Source organism: Cervus canadensis, chromosome 2 (genome assembly GCF_019320065.1).
Source record: "Cervus canadensis isolate Bull #8, Minnesota chromosome 2, ASM1932006v1, whole genome shotgun sequence".
Classification (NCBI taxonomy): domain Eukaryota; kingdom Metazoa; phylum Chordata; class Mammalia; order Artiodactyla; family Cervidae; genus Cervus; species Cervus canadensis.
In genome coordinates this window covers 93,282,647-93,302,659 of record NC_057387.1, presented here as the reverse complement: position 1 = coordinate 93,302,659, position 20,013 = coordinate 93,282,647, and the positions used below count along the sequence as shown (strand labels likewise).

Genomic DNA, 20,013 nt, shown 5'->3' with positions numbered 1-20,013 from the left:
GCTAAGTAAAGTCTCAAGGCCCTGGTTTGGGAGGGAAAGATTCCACAGAATTAGTCCCAAGAAATGTACATGCTTTCCAGGCTCCTCCCCTTAAAAGGTGTACCTGGGCTCCAAGTCCAATTGTCTGCCATCACCTAGGCTCTGAAGAGGAATGTGTGTGTTTGTGTGTGTGTGTGTGTGTGTGTAGAGATGAAGGAGGGTCGTGAAGACATGGGTCATTTCTCCAATCCAGTTTAGGTCCAGGGGTCAAGGGACATGAAAAAGGTCTCTCATGTCTCTCAGGCAAAGTCATTTTCCACCCAGGAACATCCTCTGAACTGTCCACTGCCAACCACCCTGGAACTCCCCCTAGACTGTCCACTGCCAGGCACCACCTGCAAGCTTTCGGTCAACTCATAAAATTTTTCTGCCTGATTCTAGTACAAAAGAAAAGTATCTGTCGGGGTGGCAAAAGGGAATAGTACCTTACTTTACTAACAGCCAACAAATGTAAACCTCAGCATCCTGGTGAGACTAGCACTGAAGGCTCTGCCTGGCGCCAAGCTCCCTGTTTCCGCACAAGTCAGGTCGCTGGAGGTGCACCTTGCCCAAGGTCAACTAACCGGGAAGCCAGTGAGGACCCTACAGACGGTTTCCTGCTCCCTGGTCTCCAATCCAGCGTTATTTTCAAGGCACTAATTTACACTTTGAGGGAGAGAGACTGAGGGAAATCAAGGGATTCCTTCGTTTGGAAGGAAAATTAGGAGACCTAGTAATTACTCAACCCCCAAAGAAATATTAGGCCAGCATGTCCTGGCACTTTCTTTCCCTCTCCTCTGGAATCTTCATCCTTTTTGTGAAACCGCGGACACTTGGGAGCGTGGGTGCTGGGGCCTGGGCTAGAGATGGAGAAAGTTTGCCTGAGGTCACCGGCGGGGGTCAAGAGAAAGAGGGGAGCCTGCGAGGAGTCTGAGCGTGTGAACGAGAGGAAGGGGCAGAGAAGAGAAAGGCAAGGAACGGCAGAAACAGTGTCAGAAGTGGGAAAAGAGGAACCAAAGGGTAAAGACGGGATCAAAGTAAGACGGGAGTCCAAAAGGGCACAGAGAGGAAAGGTCCAAGCGGGACCGAAAGTCCGAGGAGAGCCCGAGAGCGTCAGCGGGTGGAGAAGGAGCTGGAGAGGGAGCGCCCCAACTCGGTTCCCCGCACGGGGCAGGAGCTCGGGCGGCAGAAGCCAGGGCAGGGCGCCCGAGGCAGCGCCCGGAGCGGAGAGGTGGAGCGGGTGGGCCGAGGTGGGTGCGGAAGGCAGGACCCCCAAACCATCGTCCCCGCGGGGCTGGAGTGGCCGGGCGGCCGGGAGAGTGGCCGGGCGGGCGCTCGCTCACCGATCCGGGCGGCCGGCACTGTCCTCCGTCCGGGGGCTGCGGGCGGGCGCGGGCGGTGGCCAGGAGGGCGGCGAGCAGCGGCCCTGCCAGGGCGGCGTGCATCCTGCCGGGCCTGCGGGGCGCGGGGGACCGTCCTGGGCGGCGCCCCCTCAGCGGGGCAGGCAGCCCCCGGCTGGGCACAGAGGTTCCTCCGCAGCGCTGGGCTCCGGACGCGGGATACCGGGAGCCCTTTGGGGCGTGGCTGAATGTCCCTGCCGGACCCGGGGGTCCCTTTGGGGCGGGGCTCCGTCTGCGGTAAGAGGGGGATCCTCTGGGGCGGGGCCCCCTCACCGGGGCGCGCCGCCCGCTTGGACGAGCCCCGGGGCTGTGAGAGCGCGCCGGGGTCCCGGGACCTGCGGAGGTCCCGGAGCTGCGTCGCGGTCCAGGGGTGCGCGGTGTTCCCGGAGCAGTACCGGGACGGCGGGCGCGCGAGGACCCGGGGTTATGCTGGGGACCCGGGGCGCTCAAGGGTCCCAGGGGTGCGCGGCGCTCCAGGAGGCGCGCGGCGGGACAAGTGCGGCGGCGGGCGCGGCGGGGGCGGGGGTCGGGTCTGGGGCGCCCGGTGGCCCCCGAGCGGGGCTCAGAGGGGCGGCGGGCGGCCGCGCGGCCGCTGCCCGGGCTCCGCCATGCTGCTCCGCGGCCGGGAGGGAGGGAGAGAAGAGGGCGGGAGAGCGGCGCGGAGCCGGGCCGGGCGGGGGGCTGGGGCCGCCGGGGCGGGGGGAGGGGAGGACCCGGCGCGGGGGGCGGGGGGCCGGGGCCGCGCCGGTCCGGGCCGGGCCGCAGGGAGTCCGGGCGAGCTCTGCGCCCGGGCGCGGTGAGGCGGGGTCTGATGGGCATGGCAGGCGCTCGCTCACTCTTCTCCTGTTCCCTCGCTCGCTCCCTCACACACACGCGCGGAGGGAGGCGAAGCCCGCAGCAGCCACTTCCCAACTTTCCAAACTTCCCAGCGCAACTTTTTCCTCTCCTCCCCTGCCCGCGCCTCCTCCTCGATCTCCCTCCCTCCTCCCTTCGCCAGCTCCCCTCCGGGCCGCAGCTTCCGCGCGCGGCCGCCAGAGGGCGCCTGGGCCGAAATCCGAAGGGCCAACTTCAATCCGCTCTGCTCTGGACTCCACTGGCCCGAGGAAGAGGCAAATGTGGGGAGATGGACCAGACAAGTCCTGGAGCCGTGAATAGCGAGAGAGGAGAGGAACTGGAGTGGGTCGGCGCTCCCAGACTGGCTGGAAGGCAGCACTCAAAGGAAATCTCCGGAAGCTGGTATCTACAACTTTGTATCAAACCACTGTTCCCAATGCTGGCACGTGGTTAGTAGGTGTTCTGCAGACACTAGCTGCATTAAAACAAAACAACAAAATGATCTTCCTCAAAATTTCTTCAGACGTAAAACATTTAAACAGTTTTCTCCATCTAAATCTTTGTACCACACAAGATCCTGGTGAGGGGTCCTGCAAGGGTGAGGATCAATATCCCAGTTCCTTAGACCTTAAAAGTTGAAAGAGCCCTTAAAACCAGGCTCCTTCAGTTCTGGAGAGGCAAATGAAACTTAGAGAAGGCCAAGAGGCAAGACCCAAGCCTCTGGATGGTTTCCAGGCAAGAGGGGAACTGAGTCATGGCCACCACTGCTTACTTGTGTTAAGAAGAGTTCGCTGACTCTAGCCCGAGGATAGAGACTGGAGGAAGAATGAGGTGAAGTTGTCAGAGCCGGCAGCCTATGGAGGAGGGTAGATGGGGACAAACTTGCAAACAGGTAATTCAAATATGGACGGTAAGTGCCAGGAGAGACAGAAGCACAGAGATATGGGAACAGAGAGAAAAGTTTCCTCATTCAGCCCCGGGGCTCAGGGAAGACTCCTGGGAGAGGTCTTGAAGGATAAGTCAGGGGTCGCTGAGCAACGGAGCAGGTGGGAGAGCGTGGGTACCTGCAGGGGTCTGCTAGGAGTTAGGCATGGCTGGAGCAAAAACCCAGCGGGAAGAACTTAAGTTGTGTCCTTTGGCCAGGTGTTGAACTTGTTATGTACTAGGTGATGGGGAATCATTGCAAGACTTGAAGTAGAGGGTGGCTGGGGCTGATCCATGCTTTCAGGAGGCCTGGAGTGGAGGGGTCAAGCTGAAGGTAGACAGATCACTGGGTAGACGGGCAGTGAGTGGAGAAGGTCCCGGACTCCGGGCTCTCCAGTGCCTCCCACTGCTTCAGGCAGCAGTGAGAGCAGCTGAATGGCCGCTCTAGAAGCTGAACAGGAAAGATCCGCTGGGCTGCAGGGGCTGAAAAGCTTCTGGAGCCCAGAACCTGGATCTTTGGTGGGGAACCGAGAAGGTAAGGAGGGGCTCCCAGAGACTTCCAGGCTGACTCACCTGAGATCATCATTTCTGAAGGTCAGAAATAATGACTGTGGGCAGCTTCATCTGGTTCCACCTGCTGGGTGTCAAAGCCCCCTCAGCTCTTTGCTATGCACACATCTGGTGACAGATGCAGATCAGGCCAAAGGGCCCGGATGGTGTGAGAGAACAGTGTGGCTCCGTGCTTCCCACACACAGAGCTCTGAGAACTGCAGCTGTGAAAAAAGAGAAGTCGTTTAAAGAGCCTCCACTTCTCAAGGCTCCAAAACTCCCTGCAAAGTCAGCACTCCCCGTGGCGAGGATGAGGTGAAAAGCCTGGGGAGTGGGAGGAGGATTTAATTCCACCGAGAGTGTGTGCCACCGAGAGATGGTCTTCACAGGGACCTAGAACACAAGGCAGATCGTAGGTAACAAAGGACCTGATGAAATTAAAAAGGAGCCCATATAGTTAAGTGACGGTGCACGTGACTATGTGTATGAGTTTTAAAATGTTCCAGGGCTTTTTTCCTAAAATTATAAATGTTTCATTGGCTAATTATCATGAGAGCCAGTTATGACTTCCTCCTCCATGGTCCTCTTCTATGACTGTGTGGCCAGGTCAAAACAGTTAACCTCTCTGTGCCTCTCTTGTTTCACCCTGTTTCTTGCCCTCACTGTTTTTCTCAGTCAGTGTGTACAATAATACTTTAGGATCCTCACCGGTATGTATGGTTACTGATACTATTACTGACATGCAAGAACAAACAAGTTTTTCCACTCCTAGGTACATAGCCAAGAAAACTGAAAGCATCTCACAAAAACTTGTACACAAATGTTGATAGTAGAAAATAGCTAAAAGGGAGAACCAACCCTAATGTCCATTAACTGATGAGTGGCTGTACCAATTCTATGTAGGGTCATAGAATGGAATACTATTTGGCCATAAAAGAAGAATGATGTGGTGATACATGCTACAGTCAGTATGGCTCAATCTTGAAAAGATTATGCTAAATAAAAGAAGCCAGTCACAAAAAGGCATATATAATATGATTCCACTTATATGAAATGTCCAGAATAGGCACATATATAGAAGCAGAGAGTCACCTGGTGGTTGCTTCGGCCAAGGAGGAATGCAGAGATAGATGGAGGTTGGTGGGGAGGAAGGACCGTGGTTAAAAGGAACTGTATTTCTTTGGAAAATAATGAAACTATTCTAAAATTGATTGTTGTGATTGTTGTGATGGTTGCACAACTCTGTGAATATACTAAAAAACCCAGTATATTGTATAGTTTAAATGGGTGAATTGTATGGTATGTGAGTTTTATTTCCATAAACTTGTTAGTCCCAAAGAAGAACAAACTAGTTTGAGGCCCCAGGAGAGGGTGGTCCCCAAGAATAGGGGTTTCTGTGTTTTCAAACAATTTTTTCTCCCACCTGGCATACTGTGAGCAGTCCTGGATGAGCTATATTAAAGTCCTAGAGATTCCACAGGCTTCTGCTAACCTCTCCCTGAGTGGCTTCAGGTGGTTGAGCTGTCTTGCCTAGACCTCAGTTACCCTGTCATCAAGATGAACAGTGCAGGGATCAGAGACCTTTAAGGGTCTTCTGTGCCCAGCACTTGAGTCCAGAGGTCCATGGCCACTGCCTGCCCAGGGACCTGTAGGCAGGATGGGAAGGGGCACGGGGCTCAGGAGGCAAGCAGTGGACTCAGATGCCTGCCTTCTCTCCCCGGTCACTTTCCTTTGATTGCATTTTAATTGAGTTGTTCAATCAGGTGGGTACTAGGAGTCTGAAGGCTATAACAGCCGAGGCAGAAACAGAAGCCTTGTAGCAGAACTAAACCAACAAAGTCTGCCTCTTGAGCAGATCCAGGAGCCCCGGTCCTGTCGAGGGGCGTCTTTCAGGCAGGGAGGTGAGGGGCTCCCCTGCTGGGCTGGACCAAAGGAGAACCTTTGCTGTGAGCCAGAGGGCTGCTTTCTTGTCCAGCCATAGCCCTGGTCGTGGGCCACATCGGTATTTTCCAGTGGACCTGAAGTGGCCTGACTCCCAGCTCCAGCTCTATCTCAGATGTACCCTACTCCTACCCACCCCCAAACTCTGTCTTCCCCAGTCTTTTAGAAAATATTTTCATTTATTGGGGTGAGCCAAGTCTTAGTTGCAGCATGTGCAGTATGTGGGATCTAGTTCCCCGACCAGGGGTAGAACCCGGGCCTCAGACACTGGGAGCACAGAGTCTTAGCCACTGGACCACCGGGAAAGTGCCCTTACCCTAGTCTTAGTGGGTTGGAAGTTAATCTTTGAAGGTTGAAGGTCATGATGTCCTTGGGAGGTGGGAAAGACGGCAAGAGGATTCTGAGACCATGTAGGGATCCGTAGTGCTTAATACACTAGAGTGGTAGAAAGAACCAGAAAAAAAGGCAGAGGCTGAGATGATTCCAAAAGGGTACTCATTCTCTCACAGGAGCAGGAAAATACTCACCACAGAAGTGCAACCGAGGAGCAAACTTACCAGATAAGATGGCGTTCATTAAAAACAGAAAGTGCTGCTAGATCTGGCCCAGTGGGGGAGCAGGACACAGAGGAATCAGCCCAGAGTTCTGTCCTCAGGGAGCTTGCCACCCAGGGAGGGAGACAGAGATACCCACAAATAGCACTTTGGGAAACAGATGGGGGCTGAGGGAGAGCAGCAACCTTAGGAGAGAAGAAAGTCAGGCTTAGGAGAGAGGAGGCCAGCAAAGGTCTTGCTGAGAAGGTGATGCTTGAGTTGATCTCTCAGGATGAGCAGTATTTGGACAGGGGATGTGAGGAATGGAAAGTCATTTCAGACAGTGGGAACAGTGAGTGCAAAGGTAGGGAGGTGTAAGCGCAGGTCTTAGTGCTGCAACATGGGCAGCAGGGATTCAAATCCCCATCTTCTTGGTCTTAACCATGGTCCTTCCTCCCCACCAACCTCCATCTCTGCAGTTCTCCTTGGCCGAAGCAACCACCAATTGACTCTCTGCCATTACTGGGAATGCCATAAGCTAGAACTTGAGAACCATTGGGGATGATCAGAAATAAGACTGCACCAGGAAGGGCCATGTATGACTTTGGAAAGCCGTTCATCTTGCCCTGTAGAGGATATAATCGTCTTGGGTTATTCTCCATAAATTGTGCTAACTGAGGGTAGTGAACATGTCAAGTTCCTGAAGAGATGCATTCACAGCCCTGTGTTTGCAGACATCAGGGATGGAAGAAAAATGGTCTGCATTGACTCTGTTAACTCACAAATAGTTATGGGTCCTCATGTCTGCAGGCATGAAGGAATACAGTCCCGACCTCTGGCTACTTGCCATTGTTGAACAACACAAAAATTATTCAGGTGACTAGTTAAAATGCATTTCAGTGCCAGGTGAATCATGTAGTAATCGTAAAAGTTCAGGAAAAGCCAGTGAGAACTGGAAGGTCAGGGGCATTAAACCAGGAGGCATGGGATTTGTATTCGGCTGTAGAGGAAAGTGGGATTTAAATAGGTGGAAAGAGCCTTGTTTGCGACCCAGTTAAGAGGAATGATGAAAGTGACGAGGCAGAGGAGGGTCAGGGTCTAGGACATTCTGGCCGAAGGAGAGGGGTGATATGGGTTGCAGTGGGGTGGGGTGATATGGACCAGGTCTCTGCAAGTGAAGGAGGAGTAAGAACTGGGGATTATCATAGACCAGTTCTATGCCAGATTCTTTATCTAAAGCAGGGGACCCCAGCCTCTGGGATCTGATGATCTGAGGTGGAGCTGATGTAATAATGATAGAAGTAAAGCACACAATAAATGTAGTGTGCTTGAATCATCTCAGAACCATCCCTCTGATCCAGGTCCCTGGAAAAATTATCTTCCATGAAACTGGTTCCTGGTGCCAAAGAAGTTGGGGACCACTGATCTAAAGGATCTCAGCAACACTGTGGGACAGGTATTTTTACCCCCATTTTAAAGACGAGGAAACTGAGTCTCAGAGGGGACATATGACATATTCAAGTAACACAGCTGATAATTTGAAGGTCTAGATGGTCTGGTTCTTTCTGCTGAACCACTCACTTCCTTTAAGACACGAGTGGGAATGTAGTGAAAGGTGTTTGAGCCAGACTGGGTGCATCTTGTGAACACACACACACAGTCACTGGAGGACACATTCACACCACACGGGGCACATCCTGGGCTGTCTCTCCTGATCTCATTAGGACAGTGGGACATTTGTCATTTAGGAAACTTTTGCCTTTCACTTTAGCCCGAGCCATCTGAGGCTCTAGTCCTCTATTTAGGCATTAGTAGAAGTATGGAAGGGGAAAAAAGAAATGTGATGCTTGAAACAAAATACCCCATCGAGCTGACCGCTAAATAGCACTTAGACCCCAAGTATACACACAGCTGCTTTATGTAATGAAGGCTGTGGACCATGTTCCTGGATATAAAATAACAAACCACATATAACGTTTTACATAGCTGTGTAATTAGCACGGATCTGTGAGTGTGTGAGCTGACCAGGATGAGGGAAGGGGGGCTCAAGCCTCTAGTGCAGTGAGCTGGAAGGAAGAGCATGTGCTGGTGAACCAAGAAGATGGGGATTTGAATCCTTGCTGCCCACGTTGCAGCACTAAGACCTTGGGCAATTTAGTTAAATTCTGTGAACTTCCAGTTTCATACCGGTCAATAGGTGTAAAAGTATATGCCTTATTGCAAATGGATTGACCCTTCTTGCCCCCTAGAGGAACATTTGGCATGTTTTAGAAAAGGCAGAGGAACCACAGATCAAATTTCCAACATCCGCTGGATCATCAAAAAAGCAAGAGAGTTCCAGAAAAACATCTATTTCTGCTTTGTTGACTATGATGCCAAAGCCTTTGACTGTGTGGATCACAGTAAACTGAAGAAAATTCTGCAATAGATGGGTATACCAGACCACCTGACCTACCTCTTGAGAAACCTGTATGCAGGTCAGGAAGCAACAGTTAGAACTGGACATGGAACAACAGACTGGTTCCAAATAGGATAAGGAGTACATCAAGGCTGTATATTGTCACCCTGCTTATTTAACTTCTATGCAGAGTACATCATGAGAAACGCTGGACTGGAAGAAGCACAAGCTGGAATCAAGGTTGCTGGGAGAAATATCAATAACCTCAGATATGCAGATGACACCACCCTTATGGCAGAAAGTGAAGAGGAACTAAGGAGCCTCCTGATGAAAGTGAAAGAGGAGAGTGAAAAAATTGACTTAAAACTCAGCATTCAGAAAACTAAGATCATGGCTCCTGGTCCCATCACTTCATGGCAAATAGATGGGGGAACAGTGGAAACAGTGTCAGACTTTATTTTTGGGGGCTCCAAAATCACTGCAGATGGTGATTGCAGCCATGAAATTAAAAGACGCTTACTCCTTGGAAGGAAAGTTATGACCAACCTAGATAGCATATTAAAAAGCAGAGACATTACTTTGCCAACAAAGGTCCATCTAGTCCAGGCTATGGTTTTTCCAGTGGTCATGTACGGATGTGAGAGTTGGACTGTGAAGAAAGCTGAGTGCTGAAGAATTGATGCTTTCAAACTGTGGTGTTGTTGAGGACTCTTGAGAGTCCCTTGGACTGCAAGGAGATCCAACCAGTCCATCATAAAGGAGATCAGTCCTGCGTGTTCATTGGAAGGACTGATGCTGAAGCTGAAACTCTAATACTTTGGCCACTTCATGCGAAGAGTTGACTCATCGGAAAAGACCCTGATGCTGGGAGGGATTGGGGGCAGGAGGAGAAGGGGATGACAGAGGATGAGATGGTTGGATGGCATCACCGACTCGATGGGCATGAGTTTGAGTAAACTCCGGGAGTTGGTGATGGACAGGGAGGCCTGGCATGCTGCAATTCATGGGGTCACAAAGAGTCGGACACGACTGAGCGACTGAACTGAACTGAAGATATTTTTGGTTATCATAATTGGGAAGGTGCCACTGGCATCTAGCAGGCAGAGACGGCAGTGCTGTTAAACATCCTACAATGCACAGGATGGTCTTCCCAGGTGGTTCAGTGGTTAAGAACCCACCTGTCGATCCCTGAGTCGGGAAGATCCCCTGCAGAAGGAACTGGCAACCCACTCTAATATTCTTGCCTGGGAAATCCCATGGATAGAGGAGCCTGGTGGGCTGTAGTCCATAGGGGGTTGCAAAGAGCTGGACATGACTAAGCAACTAAACAACAACAAAAAATGATATCTAAATATTTCAATTAATAATTCCTGGCAAAGGCTGAATCACAACAGTTTGAGAAATGCTGATTGTCTGAACCCTGATGAGTCAAACAGTGTAACTCAGACATTAGCTCCGAGTGTGTATTGCTGATTTGATCATGATTGCATTTTTTATTGTGCTTAAATACATATAACATAAAATTTGCCATCTTTTAGTACATGGTTCTACAGCAGTAAGTACAGATGACCCTTAAACAATGTAGAGGTTAGGGGTGCCAAACCTCTATGCAGTTGAAAATCTGAGTATAATATCAGTCCTTTATCCACGGCTCCACATTCAAGGATCCAGCCAACCGCAGATCATGTGGTATTGCAGTATTTACTATTGAAAAAGTCCTGCATATAGGTGGAGCTGAGCAGTTCAAATCCTCATTGTTCAGTGGTCAACTGTATATTCATAATGTTGTGCAACCAGTTTCCAGAACTCTTTTCCTTTTGGCAAAACAGAAACTCTGTGTCCATTAAACGGCAACTCCATTCTTCCCTCCCTGCAGCCTTTGTCAGCTGTCATTCTACTTTGTCTCTCTGATTATTCTAGATACCTAGGGCTTCCCTGGTTACTCAGCTTGTAAGGAATCCGCCTACAATGCAGGAGACTCTGGTTTGATTCCTGGGTCGGGAAGACCCCCTGGAGCAGGGATAGGCTACCCACTCCAGTATTCTTGGGCTTTCCTGGTGGCTCAGACAGTAAAGAATCCACCTGCAGTGGAGGAGATCTAGGTTTGATCCCTCGGTTGGGAAGATCCCCTGGAGGAGGGCATGGCAACCACTCCAATATTCTTGCCTGGAGAATCCCTCATGGACAGAGGTACCTAGCGGACTACCAAGGTGTCCATGGGGTCGCAAAGAGTCCCACATGACTGAGCGACTAAGCACAGCAATACAGATTAGGAAATTGGAGCCCCAAACTTGATCAAAATCCCCCAGCCAGTCCATGGCAGAGCCAGATTTGAACTACGGCAGGGTGACCCCAGAGGCTGACACAAGCTGAACGAAACTCAGGTACCTGCTCCAGCATCTGGAGCATGGCAAGGATGGCGACTTCTATAAAGAGGGAAAGAGGATTTGGTCATTCGTTAATGCGACACATGTGTGTTGGCAGTCGAATCAATGCTAAAGCGTTGGTGAACAAGGTAGGCAGAGATCTACCCACAATGGCCTTACTATCTAGTTCATGAAGAAAAACGATAACGAAGTAACCCAGACCAGTTGGGAGAGAGTGTGTCTGGTGGATCACATTTGAGAGATGGGAGGAGGCAGGTGAAGTAGGGGTTTGAAGGTCAAAGTAAGGAGTTGGAATTCCAGCTTTACTAAGAAACCGTGTGTGTGTGTGTGTGTGTGTGTGTGTGTGTTGATCAGTCGTGTCTGAGTGTGTCAGTTGCAACCCTATGGACTACAGTCCTCCAGGTTCCTCTATCCATGGGATTTTCCAGGGAAGAATACAGGAGTGGGTTGCCATTCTCTTCACTAGGGGATCTTCCTGACCCAGGGGTTGAACCCAGGTCTCCTGCATTGCAGGCATTCCCACCACGGAAGCCCAAGAAACCAAAGGAGGGCTTTAAAGAAAGCAACACAATCTGATTTACACTTTTAACAGCTGGTTTAGACTTTGGTGTGGAGGTTGGTGAGGTGGCAAGTGAAGATTTCCAGGAGTCCAGTAAAGGCAGGAGGTAAGGTTGGTGGTGGTTCCGTTCAAGGTGCATGTAGTGAAACTGGAGGAAAGTGAGCAGGTTTGGGTTGAGGAAAGAGAGGGAAGTGAGGAGGTGGACATGGCCCATTCAGGCAGCTCTCGCTTGGACTATTGTGGGAAAGAAATAGAATGGAGAAAGAACACAGATCAGTGGAGAGACTTAAAATCACGATCCTATTGTGTTTGTATGCCAGTGTGAAGAATCCAGCAGACAGGAAAGAGTTTGTAATCCCAATGCAAGAAGTGCTCCAGGGAGGAGTCCTTGAGAAGCACTAGAGTAGGTAAGAGGCTTGAGATCCAGAGATAATGGAGGATCCCATCCTTGTTAGGATGTTTTATCTGTTATCACAGGAGTGCGGGCAGCAAGCATGTGAATGTTGTAAGTAGTTCATAAAGCTGTTCTGAAATACTTATTCCTCAGAAATATCAGTGCCTTGTCATGGGCCACTGGTCAGCCCCTAGCCCTGAGCACTGATCCAGACTGAGTTCTGGCCCCAAGACTGGATATCTAATGCTTTGTTCATGAAGGAGACCCTGGGAATGACCATAGATGACTCAATGTAACCCATCTCTACAGCCAAAAAGACCACTTGAAGCAAAGTAGCTGATATTCCGCAACCAGGAAGGATCAATAGATGAAGGTTGCTTTAAGACAGTATCCAGAAGTGGCATCCCCAGGACTTGAAAGGAGAGGGATATTAAGAGTAGAACCATTTTTGAGGAGTGTCTTAATAGGAGGATAGCCAAGAGGCTGGGGCTTCGTAGGTAGTTCAGCAGTAAAGTGGTTCTGCCTGCAATGCAAGAGATGCAGGTTCGATCCCTGGGTTGGGAGGATCCCCTAGAGAAGGAAATGACAACTCACTCCAGTGTTCTTGCCTGGGAAATCCCCTGGACAGAGGAGCCACAGTCCGTGAGGTCGCAAAAGAGTTGGATACGACTTAACAACTAAGCAACAAAATCAACAAGCCAAGAGGCCTTTCAAAATGGGTCAAAGGTTGGACTTCATTAGAGTGAGAGGCCCAGACTGACATAGGATGTTACTGAGATTGTCAACAAGGACTGAAGCAGAGTGAAGAGTGGGTTAAGTGGGGTTATTGGTGGTGAAGTAAATCTAGGAACACCGAGTGACTTGCAGCTTTTCCGTTTTTTGTGGGTCCTTGCAGGACTAATGTTGCTTGTGCAATTAGGCTTATTCTTTTATATGGTAATTAAGAGTTTATAACTCTTAAATAGATGCTGTGTAAGAAGAGGCTTCACAACTCCTAGCCTAATCCCTGAGACCTCAATTTCCTCATCTGTGAAGTAAGAACAATAGTAACACATAGTGCACAGGTGTGTTGTGGGGATCAAGCTGTTGGATATGAAGGTGCTTTGTGTACTGTCAAGGGCATGAATGTTACTTTTATGATGATTATTAATTATATTGATAGCAAGAGGCTTCTAAAATATCTCCTCTCCTTTGATAAATGCTTTCATGCTCTTCTAAGAAGTTATGAAAGAGCATGAGTCATCTGCGACACAGATGCCTTACGGAAGAGGTCATGAGTGTCCACAGCATAGTAGCACCCAGAGCTGCTGCCCTGAGCATTTGGGCAGGTGGTGCCTTGCACAAGGGCACTCTGCTGAGGAGGTTAGTGGGCAGTGAAATCCAGGGGAAGAGGGCTGCATCTATGTTTGATTCCACAAGGCACAAATCAGGCTGGTAGTGGCTCTGATAACACCGGCCTACACACTTCCTCAAATATTTAATGCTTGTTTGACCTTTGTTGTTGTTGTTCAGTCGCTAAGTTGTGTCCAACTCTTTGCAATCCCATGGACTTCAGCACACCAGGCTCCCCGTCCTCCATTGTCTCCCAGAGTTTGCTCAAATCAATGTCCATTGAGTTGGTTATGCTACTTAACCATTTCATCCTGTGCTGCCCCCTTGCCTTTATGCCCTTAGTCTTTCCCAGCATCAGGGTCTTTTCCAGTGAATCAGCTCTTTGCATCAGGTGGCCAAAGTGTTGGAGCTTCAGCTTCAGCATCATTCCTTCCAATGAATATTCAGGGTTGATTTCCTTTAGGATTGACTGGTTTGATCTCCTTGCAGTCCAAGGAGACTCTCACGAGTCTTCTCCAGCACCATGGTTTAACATCATCAATTCTTTGACTCTCAGCATTCTTTATGGTCCAACTCTCACATCTGTACATGACTACTGGAAAAACCATAGCTTTGACTATATGGACCTTTGTCAGCAAAGTGAGGCCCCTGTGAGAAATAGAGAATCCAGCCGAAATTCTGAATTGAGAAAAATGGAGATTTGAATTTGGATATGATGAGTTTGGGGGCTTCAGCAAATTCAGTGATGGGGACTCAGTTGACTTTCTGCCTTCAGCTATTGACACATTTTGATGACTTTCCAAGCTGTATCTTCAGACACAGATGGTTTCCCCTCTGCTTGAGTGCCCTGCTTTTCTCTCAAACTCATCATGCATGCCTGCATGCTAAGTTGCTTCAGTCATGTCTGACTCCTTGCAACCCTGTGGACCATAGCCTGCCAGGCTCCTCTGTCCATGGGATTCTCCAGTCAAGAATACTGGAGTGGGTTGCCATTCCCTTCTTCAGGGGATCTTCCCGACTCAGGGATTGAACCCGAATCTCTTATGTTGCCTGCATTGGCAGCCAGGTTCTTTACGACTGTCGCCACCTGGGAAGCCCCAAACACATCATATCCAAATTCAAGTCTCCATTTTTTTCAATTCAGAATTTGGGCTGGAATCTCTACTTCTCACATCTTATGTTTGAAAGCCCTTTTCATTAATCTTGTTTGGATGTTGCTTGTGACAAGAAGCTTACTGACTTGTGAAGTAGCCAGCTACATTTTTAAGCATCTCTTAACATTTAGAAACTTCTGTATATTGAGCCTGCATCTGCCTACCTGTGCCTTATACTCACTAGTTGCTAGTCTTTACCCTTGGGATCACACAGAGCAAGTCTTCTCCATTTTCTTCATGACAGCTATTTATAGATTAATAGGGATGAAGTTACTCTGTCTCATATGGCTCTTTTTCCCATTCCTCCTAGAAAAGGTTTTGTTTCTTTCTACTCTCCTTATCTTCATTTCTAAAATTCCTGTGTCTAATGGAAGCAACCTTAATGTCCATTGACAAATGAATAGGAAAAAAGATGTGGTGTACATACATACAGTGGAATATTACTCAGCCATAAAAAAGAATGAAATAATGCCATTTGTAGCAACATGGCTGGACCTAAGAGATTATTAAGTGAAGTAAGTCAGAAAGAGAAAAACAAATATCAAATAATGTTAGTAATATGTGGAACCTAAAAAAAAGATACAAATGAATTTATTTACCAAAAGGAAACAAACCCATGGACATAGAAAACAAACTTGGGGTTACCAAAGGGAAAAGGAGGGGGGATGGGTAAATTGGGAGTACCACATACACCCGACTATATATAAAATAGATAACCAATAAGGAGCTACTATATACCACAGGGAATTATACTGAATATTTTGTAATAACCTATAAGGTAAAAGAATCTGAAAAATTAATATATGTATAAGTGAATTATTTATATATATGATTGCTGCATATCTGAAACTAACCCAGTGTTGTAAATAAGCTATGTGCATGCTCTGTTGCTCAGTTCTGTCCGACTCTTTGCAACCCTTTGGACTGTAGCCCACCAGGCTCCTCTGTCCATGGAATTTTTCAGGCAAGAAATATGGGAGTAGGTTGCCATTTCCTACTCCAAGGATCTTTCTGACCCAGGGAACAAACCCTCAACTCCTGCACTGGCAGGCAGATTCTTTACCACTGAGCCACCAGGGAAGTCCAAATATCTGTTATACTTCAATGTAAAATGTTTTCTGTGTCTAGAAATGGTACCAACATTATACAGTTATTTCATTTATTGATTTACTAACTCATTCATCTGACATCTATGTGCCCAGTGATCAGAGGCTAAGGCAGGAGATGCCTTGTCCGGGATCTTACAGTGACTAAGCTCTTCTCCGACTCTGGATTGTATTCTTTCACCGTGACTACAAGGCAAGGAGATCAGACCAGTCATTCCTAAAGGAAACTGACCCTGAATATTCATTGGAAGAATTGATGCTGAAGCTGGAGCTCCAATACTTTGGCCATCTGAGACGAGGAACTGACACATTGGAAAAAACCTTGATGCTGGGAAAGATTAAGGGCAGGAGGAGAAGTGGTGGGGGGTGACAGAGGATGAGATGGTTGGCTGGCATCACCGATTCAATGGACATGAGTCTGTGCAAACTCTGGGAGATAGTAAAGGACAGGGAAGCCTGGGGTGTCCAGTCCATGGCATTGCAGAGAGTTGGACATGATTTAGTGACTGAACAACAACAACAGCTATGACTACAGCTGCCTCTGTATAGAATCAGTGTCCTCAGAATCTAGTTCACATCTAAAGCGGCAGAAACTCCTCTGCTTCATCAAACTTTTTGCCTTGGAGGTTTTTCTAAATTTGTCCAGAGTGTCTGGTAGTTTGAGTTTGAGTTTTGAAAACCTCACAAGATTGCTTCCCATCTCTCTCCTCCCTTCTCACATCAGCAGCTCATGTTCAGAGTGTAGCTGATTCAATGTCCACGGTTTCTTCATAGCTCTAGATCTTTTTCCCTCACTTGCTGGAGTAATCACTATTTCGAGTCGGACACAACTGAAGCGACTTAGCAGCGGTGATAACATACAGCACTAGCTCAGCCTAGGGATGAATTGGGAGAGTAGCGTTGACATATACACACTACCACGTGTGAAATAGACAGCTAGTGGGAAGCTGCTGTGAAGTGGAGGGAACTCAGCTCAGTGCTTTGTGGTGACCTAGAGGGCTGGGATGGGAGATGGGGGTGGGAGGGAAGCTTAAGAGGAAGGGGACATGTGTACACATAGAGCTGACTCACTTTGTTGTATAGCAGAAGCTAACCCAACATTGTAAAGCAATTATACCCCAATAATTAAAAACAACAACACAGGTCCTAAGAGAGTAAATTCTAAGGAATATCAGATTATCACCTATACAGGGAAAGAATATGGTTAGACAGAAGCTTCATGAGGGTGAAGACCATGACCATGTTTTTCGTTTAACGTTGTGCCTCATTCATATTCATAATAGCTGCTCCTTCTAGCTGTGACTCACTGATGGCATTGGGACACTTTCTCTAAGCCAAAAATTTAGCCACATGTACAGTTAGGTGCTAGTGTTAAAGAACCCGCCTGCCAATGTAGGTGACATGAGATATGCCGGTTCGATCGCTGGATCAGGAAGATTCCCTAGAGAAGGGCATAGCAGTTCACTCCAGTATTCTTGCTTGGAGAATCCATGGACAGAGGAGCCTGGTGGGCTACAGTCCATTGGGGTTGCAAAGAGTCTGACATGGCTGAAGCAAATTAGCATTCACACAGAGTTAGGAGAGTTCCAGTCATCCTCAGTTCAGTTGTGTCCGACTCTTTGTGACCCCATGGACTGCACCACGCCAGGCTTCCCTGTCCATCACCAACTCCCAGAGCTTGCTCAAACTCATATGCATTGAATCGGTGATGCCATCCAACCATCTCATCCTCTGTCGTCCCCTTCTCCTCCTGCCTTCAATCTTTCCCAGCATAAGGGTCTTTTCCAATGAGTCAGTTCTTCCCGTCAGATGGCCAAAGTATTGGAGCTTCAGCAACAGTCCTTCCACTGAATATTCAGGATTGATTTCCTTTAGGATTGACTGGTTTGATCTCCTTGCAGTCCAAGGGACTCTCAAGAGTCTTCTCCAACACCACAGTTCAAAAGCATCAGTTCTTCGGCTATCAGATTTCTTTATGGTCCAACTCTCACATCCATACATCACTACTGGAAAAACCATAGCTTTGATTAGACGGACCTTTGTCAGCAAAGTAATGTCTCTGCTTTTTAATATAACGTTGGTTATAGCTTTTCTTCCAAGGAGCAAGCGTCTTTTAATTTAATGGCTGCAATCACCATCTGTAGTGATTTTGTGAAAGTGAAAGTCTCTTAGTCATGTCCAACTTTTTGCAACCCCATGGACTATACAGTTCATGGAATTTTCCAGGCCAGATTACTGGAGTGGGTAGCAGTTCCCTCCTCCAGGTGATCTTCCCAACCCAGGGGTTGAACCCAGGTGTCCCGCATTTTGGGTGGATTCTTTACCAGCTGAGCCACCAGGGAAACCCAAGAATACTGGAGTGACTAGCCTATCCCTTCTCCAGTGAATCTTCCCGACCCAGGAATTGAACCAGGGTCTCCTGCATTACAGGCCGATTCTTTACCAGCTGAGCTACTGGGGAAGCCCACAGTGATTTTGGAGCCCAGGAAAATAAAGTCTGTCACTGTTTCTATTGTTTCCTCATCTATTTGCTATGAAGTGATAGGACTGGATGCCATGATCTTAGTTTTCTGAATGTTGAGCTTTAAGCCAGCTTTTTCACTCTCCTCTCTGTTTCATCAAGAGGCCCTTTAGTTCCTCTTCACTTTCTGCCATAAGGGTGGTGTCATCTGTGTATCTGAGGTTACTGATATTTCTCCCAGCAATCTTGATTCCAGCTTGTGCTTCATTCAGCCTGGCATTTTTCATGATGTACTCTGCATATGAGTTAAATAAGTAGGGTGACAATATACAGCCTTGACGTACTCCTTTCCCAATTAGGAACTGGTCTGTTTTTCCATGTCGGGTTCTAATTGGTGTTTCTTCACCTATATACAAGTTTTGCAGGAGGCAGGTAAGGTGGCCTGTATTCCAATGTCTTTAAGAATTTTCCGTAGCTTGTTGTGATCCACACACTCAAAGGCTTTAGCGTAGTCAATGAAGCAGAAGTAGATATTTTTCTGGAATTCTCTTGCTTTTTCTTTGATCCACTGGATGTTGGCAATTTGATCTCTGGTTCCTCTGCCTTTTCAAAATCCAACTTGAACATGAAGTCCTCGGTTCACGTACTGTTGAAGCTTAGCTTGGAGAATTCTGAGCATTACTTCACTAGTGTGTGAGATGAGTGCAATTGTGTGGTAGTATGAACATTTTTTGGCATTGTCTTTCTTTGGGTTGGAATGAAAACTGACCGTTTCCAGTCCTGTGGCCACTGCTGAGTTTTCCAAATTTGTTGGCATATTGACTGCAGCACTTTCACAGCATCATCTTTTAGGATTTGAAATAACTCAGCTGGAATTCCATCACTTCCACTAGCTTTGTTCATAGTGATGATTCCTAAGGCCCACTTGACTTTACACTCCAGGATGTCTGACTCTAAGTGAGTGATCACACCATCATGGGTCATGAAGATCTTTTTTTTATAATTCTTCTGTGTATTCTTGCCACCTCTTCTTAATATCTTCTGCTTCTGTTAGGTTCATACCATTTCTGTCCTTTATTGTGCCCCTCTTTGCATGAAATGTTCCCTTGGTATTTCTAATTTTCTTGAAGTGATCTCTAGTCTTTCCCATTCTATTATTTCCTCTATTTCTTTGCATTGACCACTTAGAAAGGTTTTCTTATCTCTCCTTGGTATTTTTTGGATCTCTGCATTCAGATGGATATATCTTTCCTTTTCTTCTTTGCCTTTAGCTTCTCTTCTTTTCTCAGCTATTTGTAAGGCTTCCTTAGACAACCACTTTGCCTTTTTGCATTTCTTTTTCTTGGGGATGGTTTTGACCACTGCCTCCTGTACAGTGTCACAAACCTCCGTCCATAGTTCTTCAGGCACTCTGTCTATCAAATCTAATCCCTTGAATCTATTTGTCACTTCTACTGTATAATAATAAGGGATTTGATTTAGGTCAAACCTGAATGTTCTAGTGGTTTTCCCTACTTTCTTCAATAAAAGTCTGAATTTTGTGATAAGGGGTTCATGACCTGAGCTGCAGTCAGATCCCGGTCTTGTTTTTTCCTGTCATTCTACCTCCTCACCAATTCTTGGTCTTGTCCATTTTTGTAGTTATAGTCATGCTAGTGGGTGTGAAGTGGTATCCCATTGAGGTTTCAGTCTGCATCTCTCTAATGACTAATGATGTTAAGCATCTTTTCCTGTGTTTATTTGACATTCTTATACCTTCTTTAGTGAGTCATTTGTTGAAATGTTTTGCTCATTTATATCAGGCTGTTTGTTTGGCTTTTTACTGAGATGTGTTAGTTCTTTAGGTATTCTGTTTGCAAGTCTTTTGTTAAACATAGTTTTGCAAATATATTCTCCCAGTACATGGCTTGTATTTTCATTTTCTTAATGGTGACTTATGACGAGCAAATTTTGCAGAAATCCAAGTTATCAATTTTTTCACTTTATAATGTGTTTTTGATATCTTATTTAAGAAATCTTGGCC

General features: G+C 47.5%; 2 protein-coding genes across 4 annotated transcripts in view; one reads left to right on the top strand and one right to left on the bottom strand.

The window, feature by feature from the left end:
* TRABD2B (TraB domain containing 2B) overlaps positions 1-2,395 on the bottom strand; it is a 219,153-nt gene extending 216,758 nt beyond the window's left edge. For all 3 annotated transcript variants that reach the window (XM_043461398.1, XM_043461399.1, XM_043461400.1), the window contains exon 1: positions 1,362-2,395. In XM_043461398.1, the coding sequence (XP_043317333.1) occupies positions 1,362-2,237 (876 nt within the window). In that variant the 5' untranslated portion in view covers positions 2,238-2,395. The remainder of the gene's footprint in view (positions 1-1,361) is intronic.
* The window catches only part of LOC122437005 (putative selection and upkeep of intraepithelial T-cells protein 1 homolog), a 164,323-nt gene continuing 145,166 nt past the window's right edge, over positions 857-20,013 (top strand). Inside the window, exon 1 of the mRNA XM_043461405.1 lies at positions 857-1,038. The gene's annotated coding sequence lies outside the window, so the exon portion shown is untranslated. The remainder of the gene's footprint in view (positions 1,039-20,013) is intronic.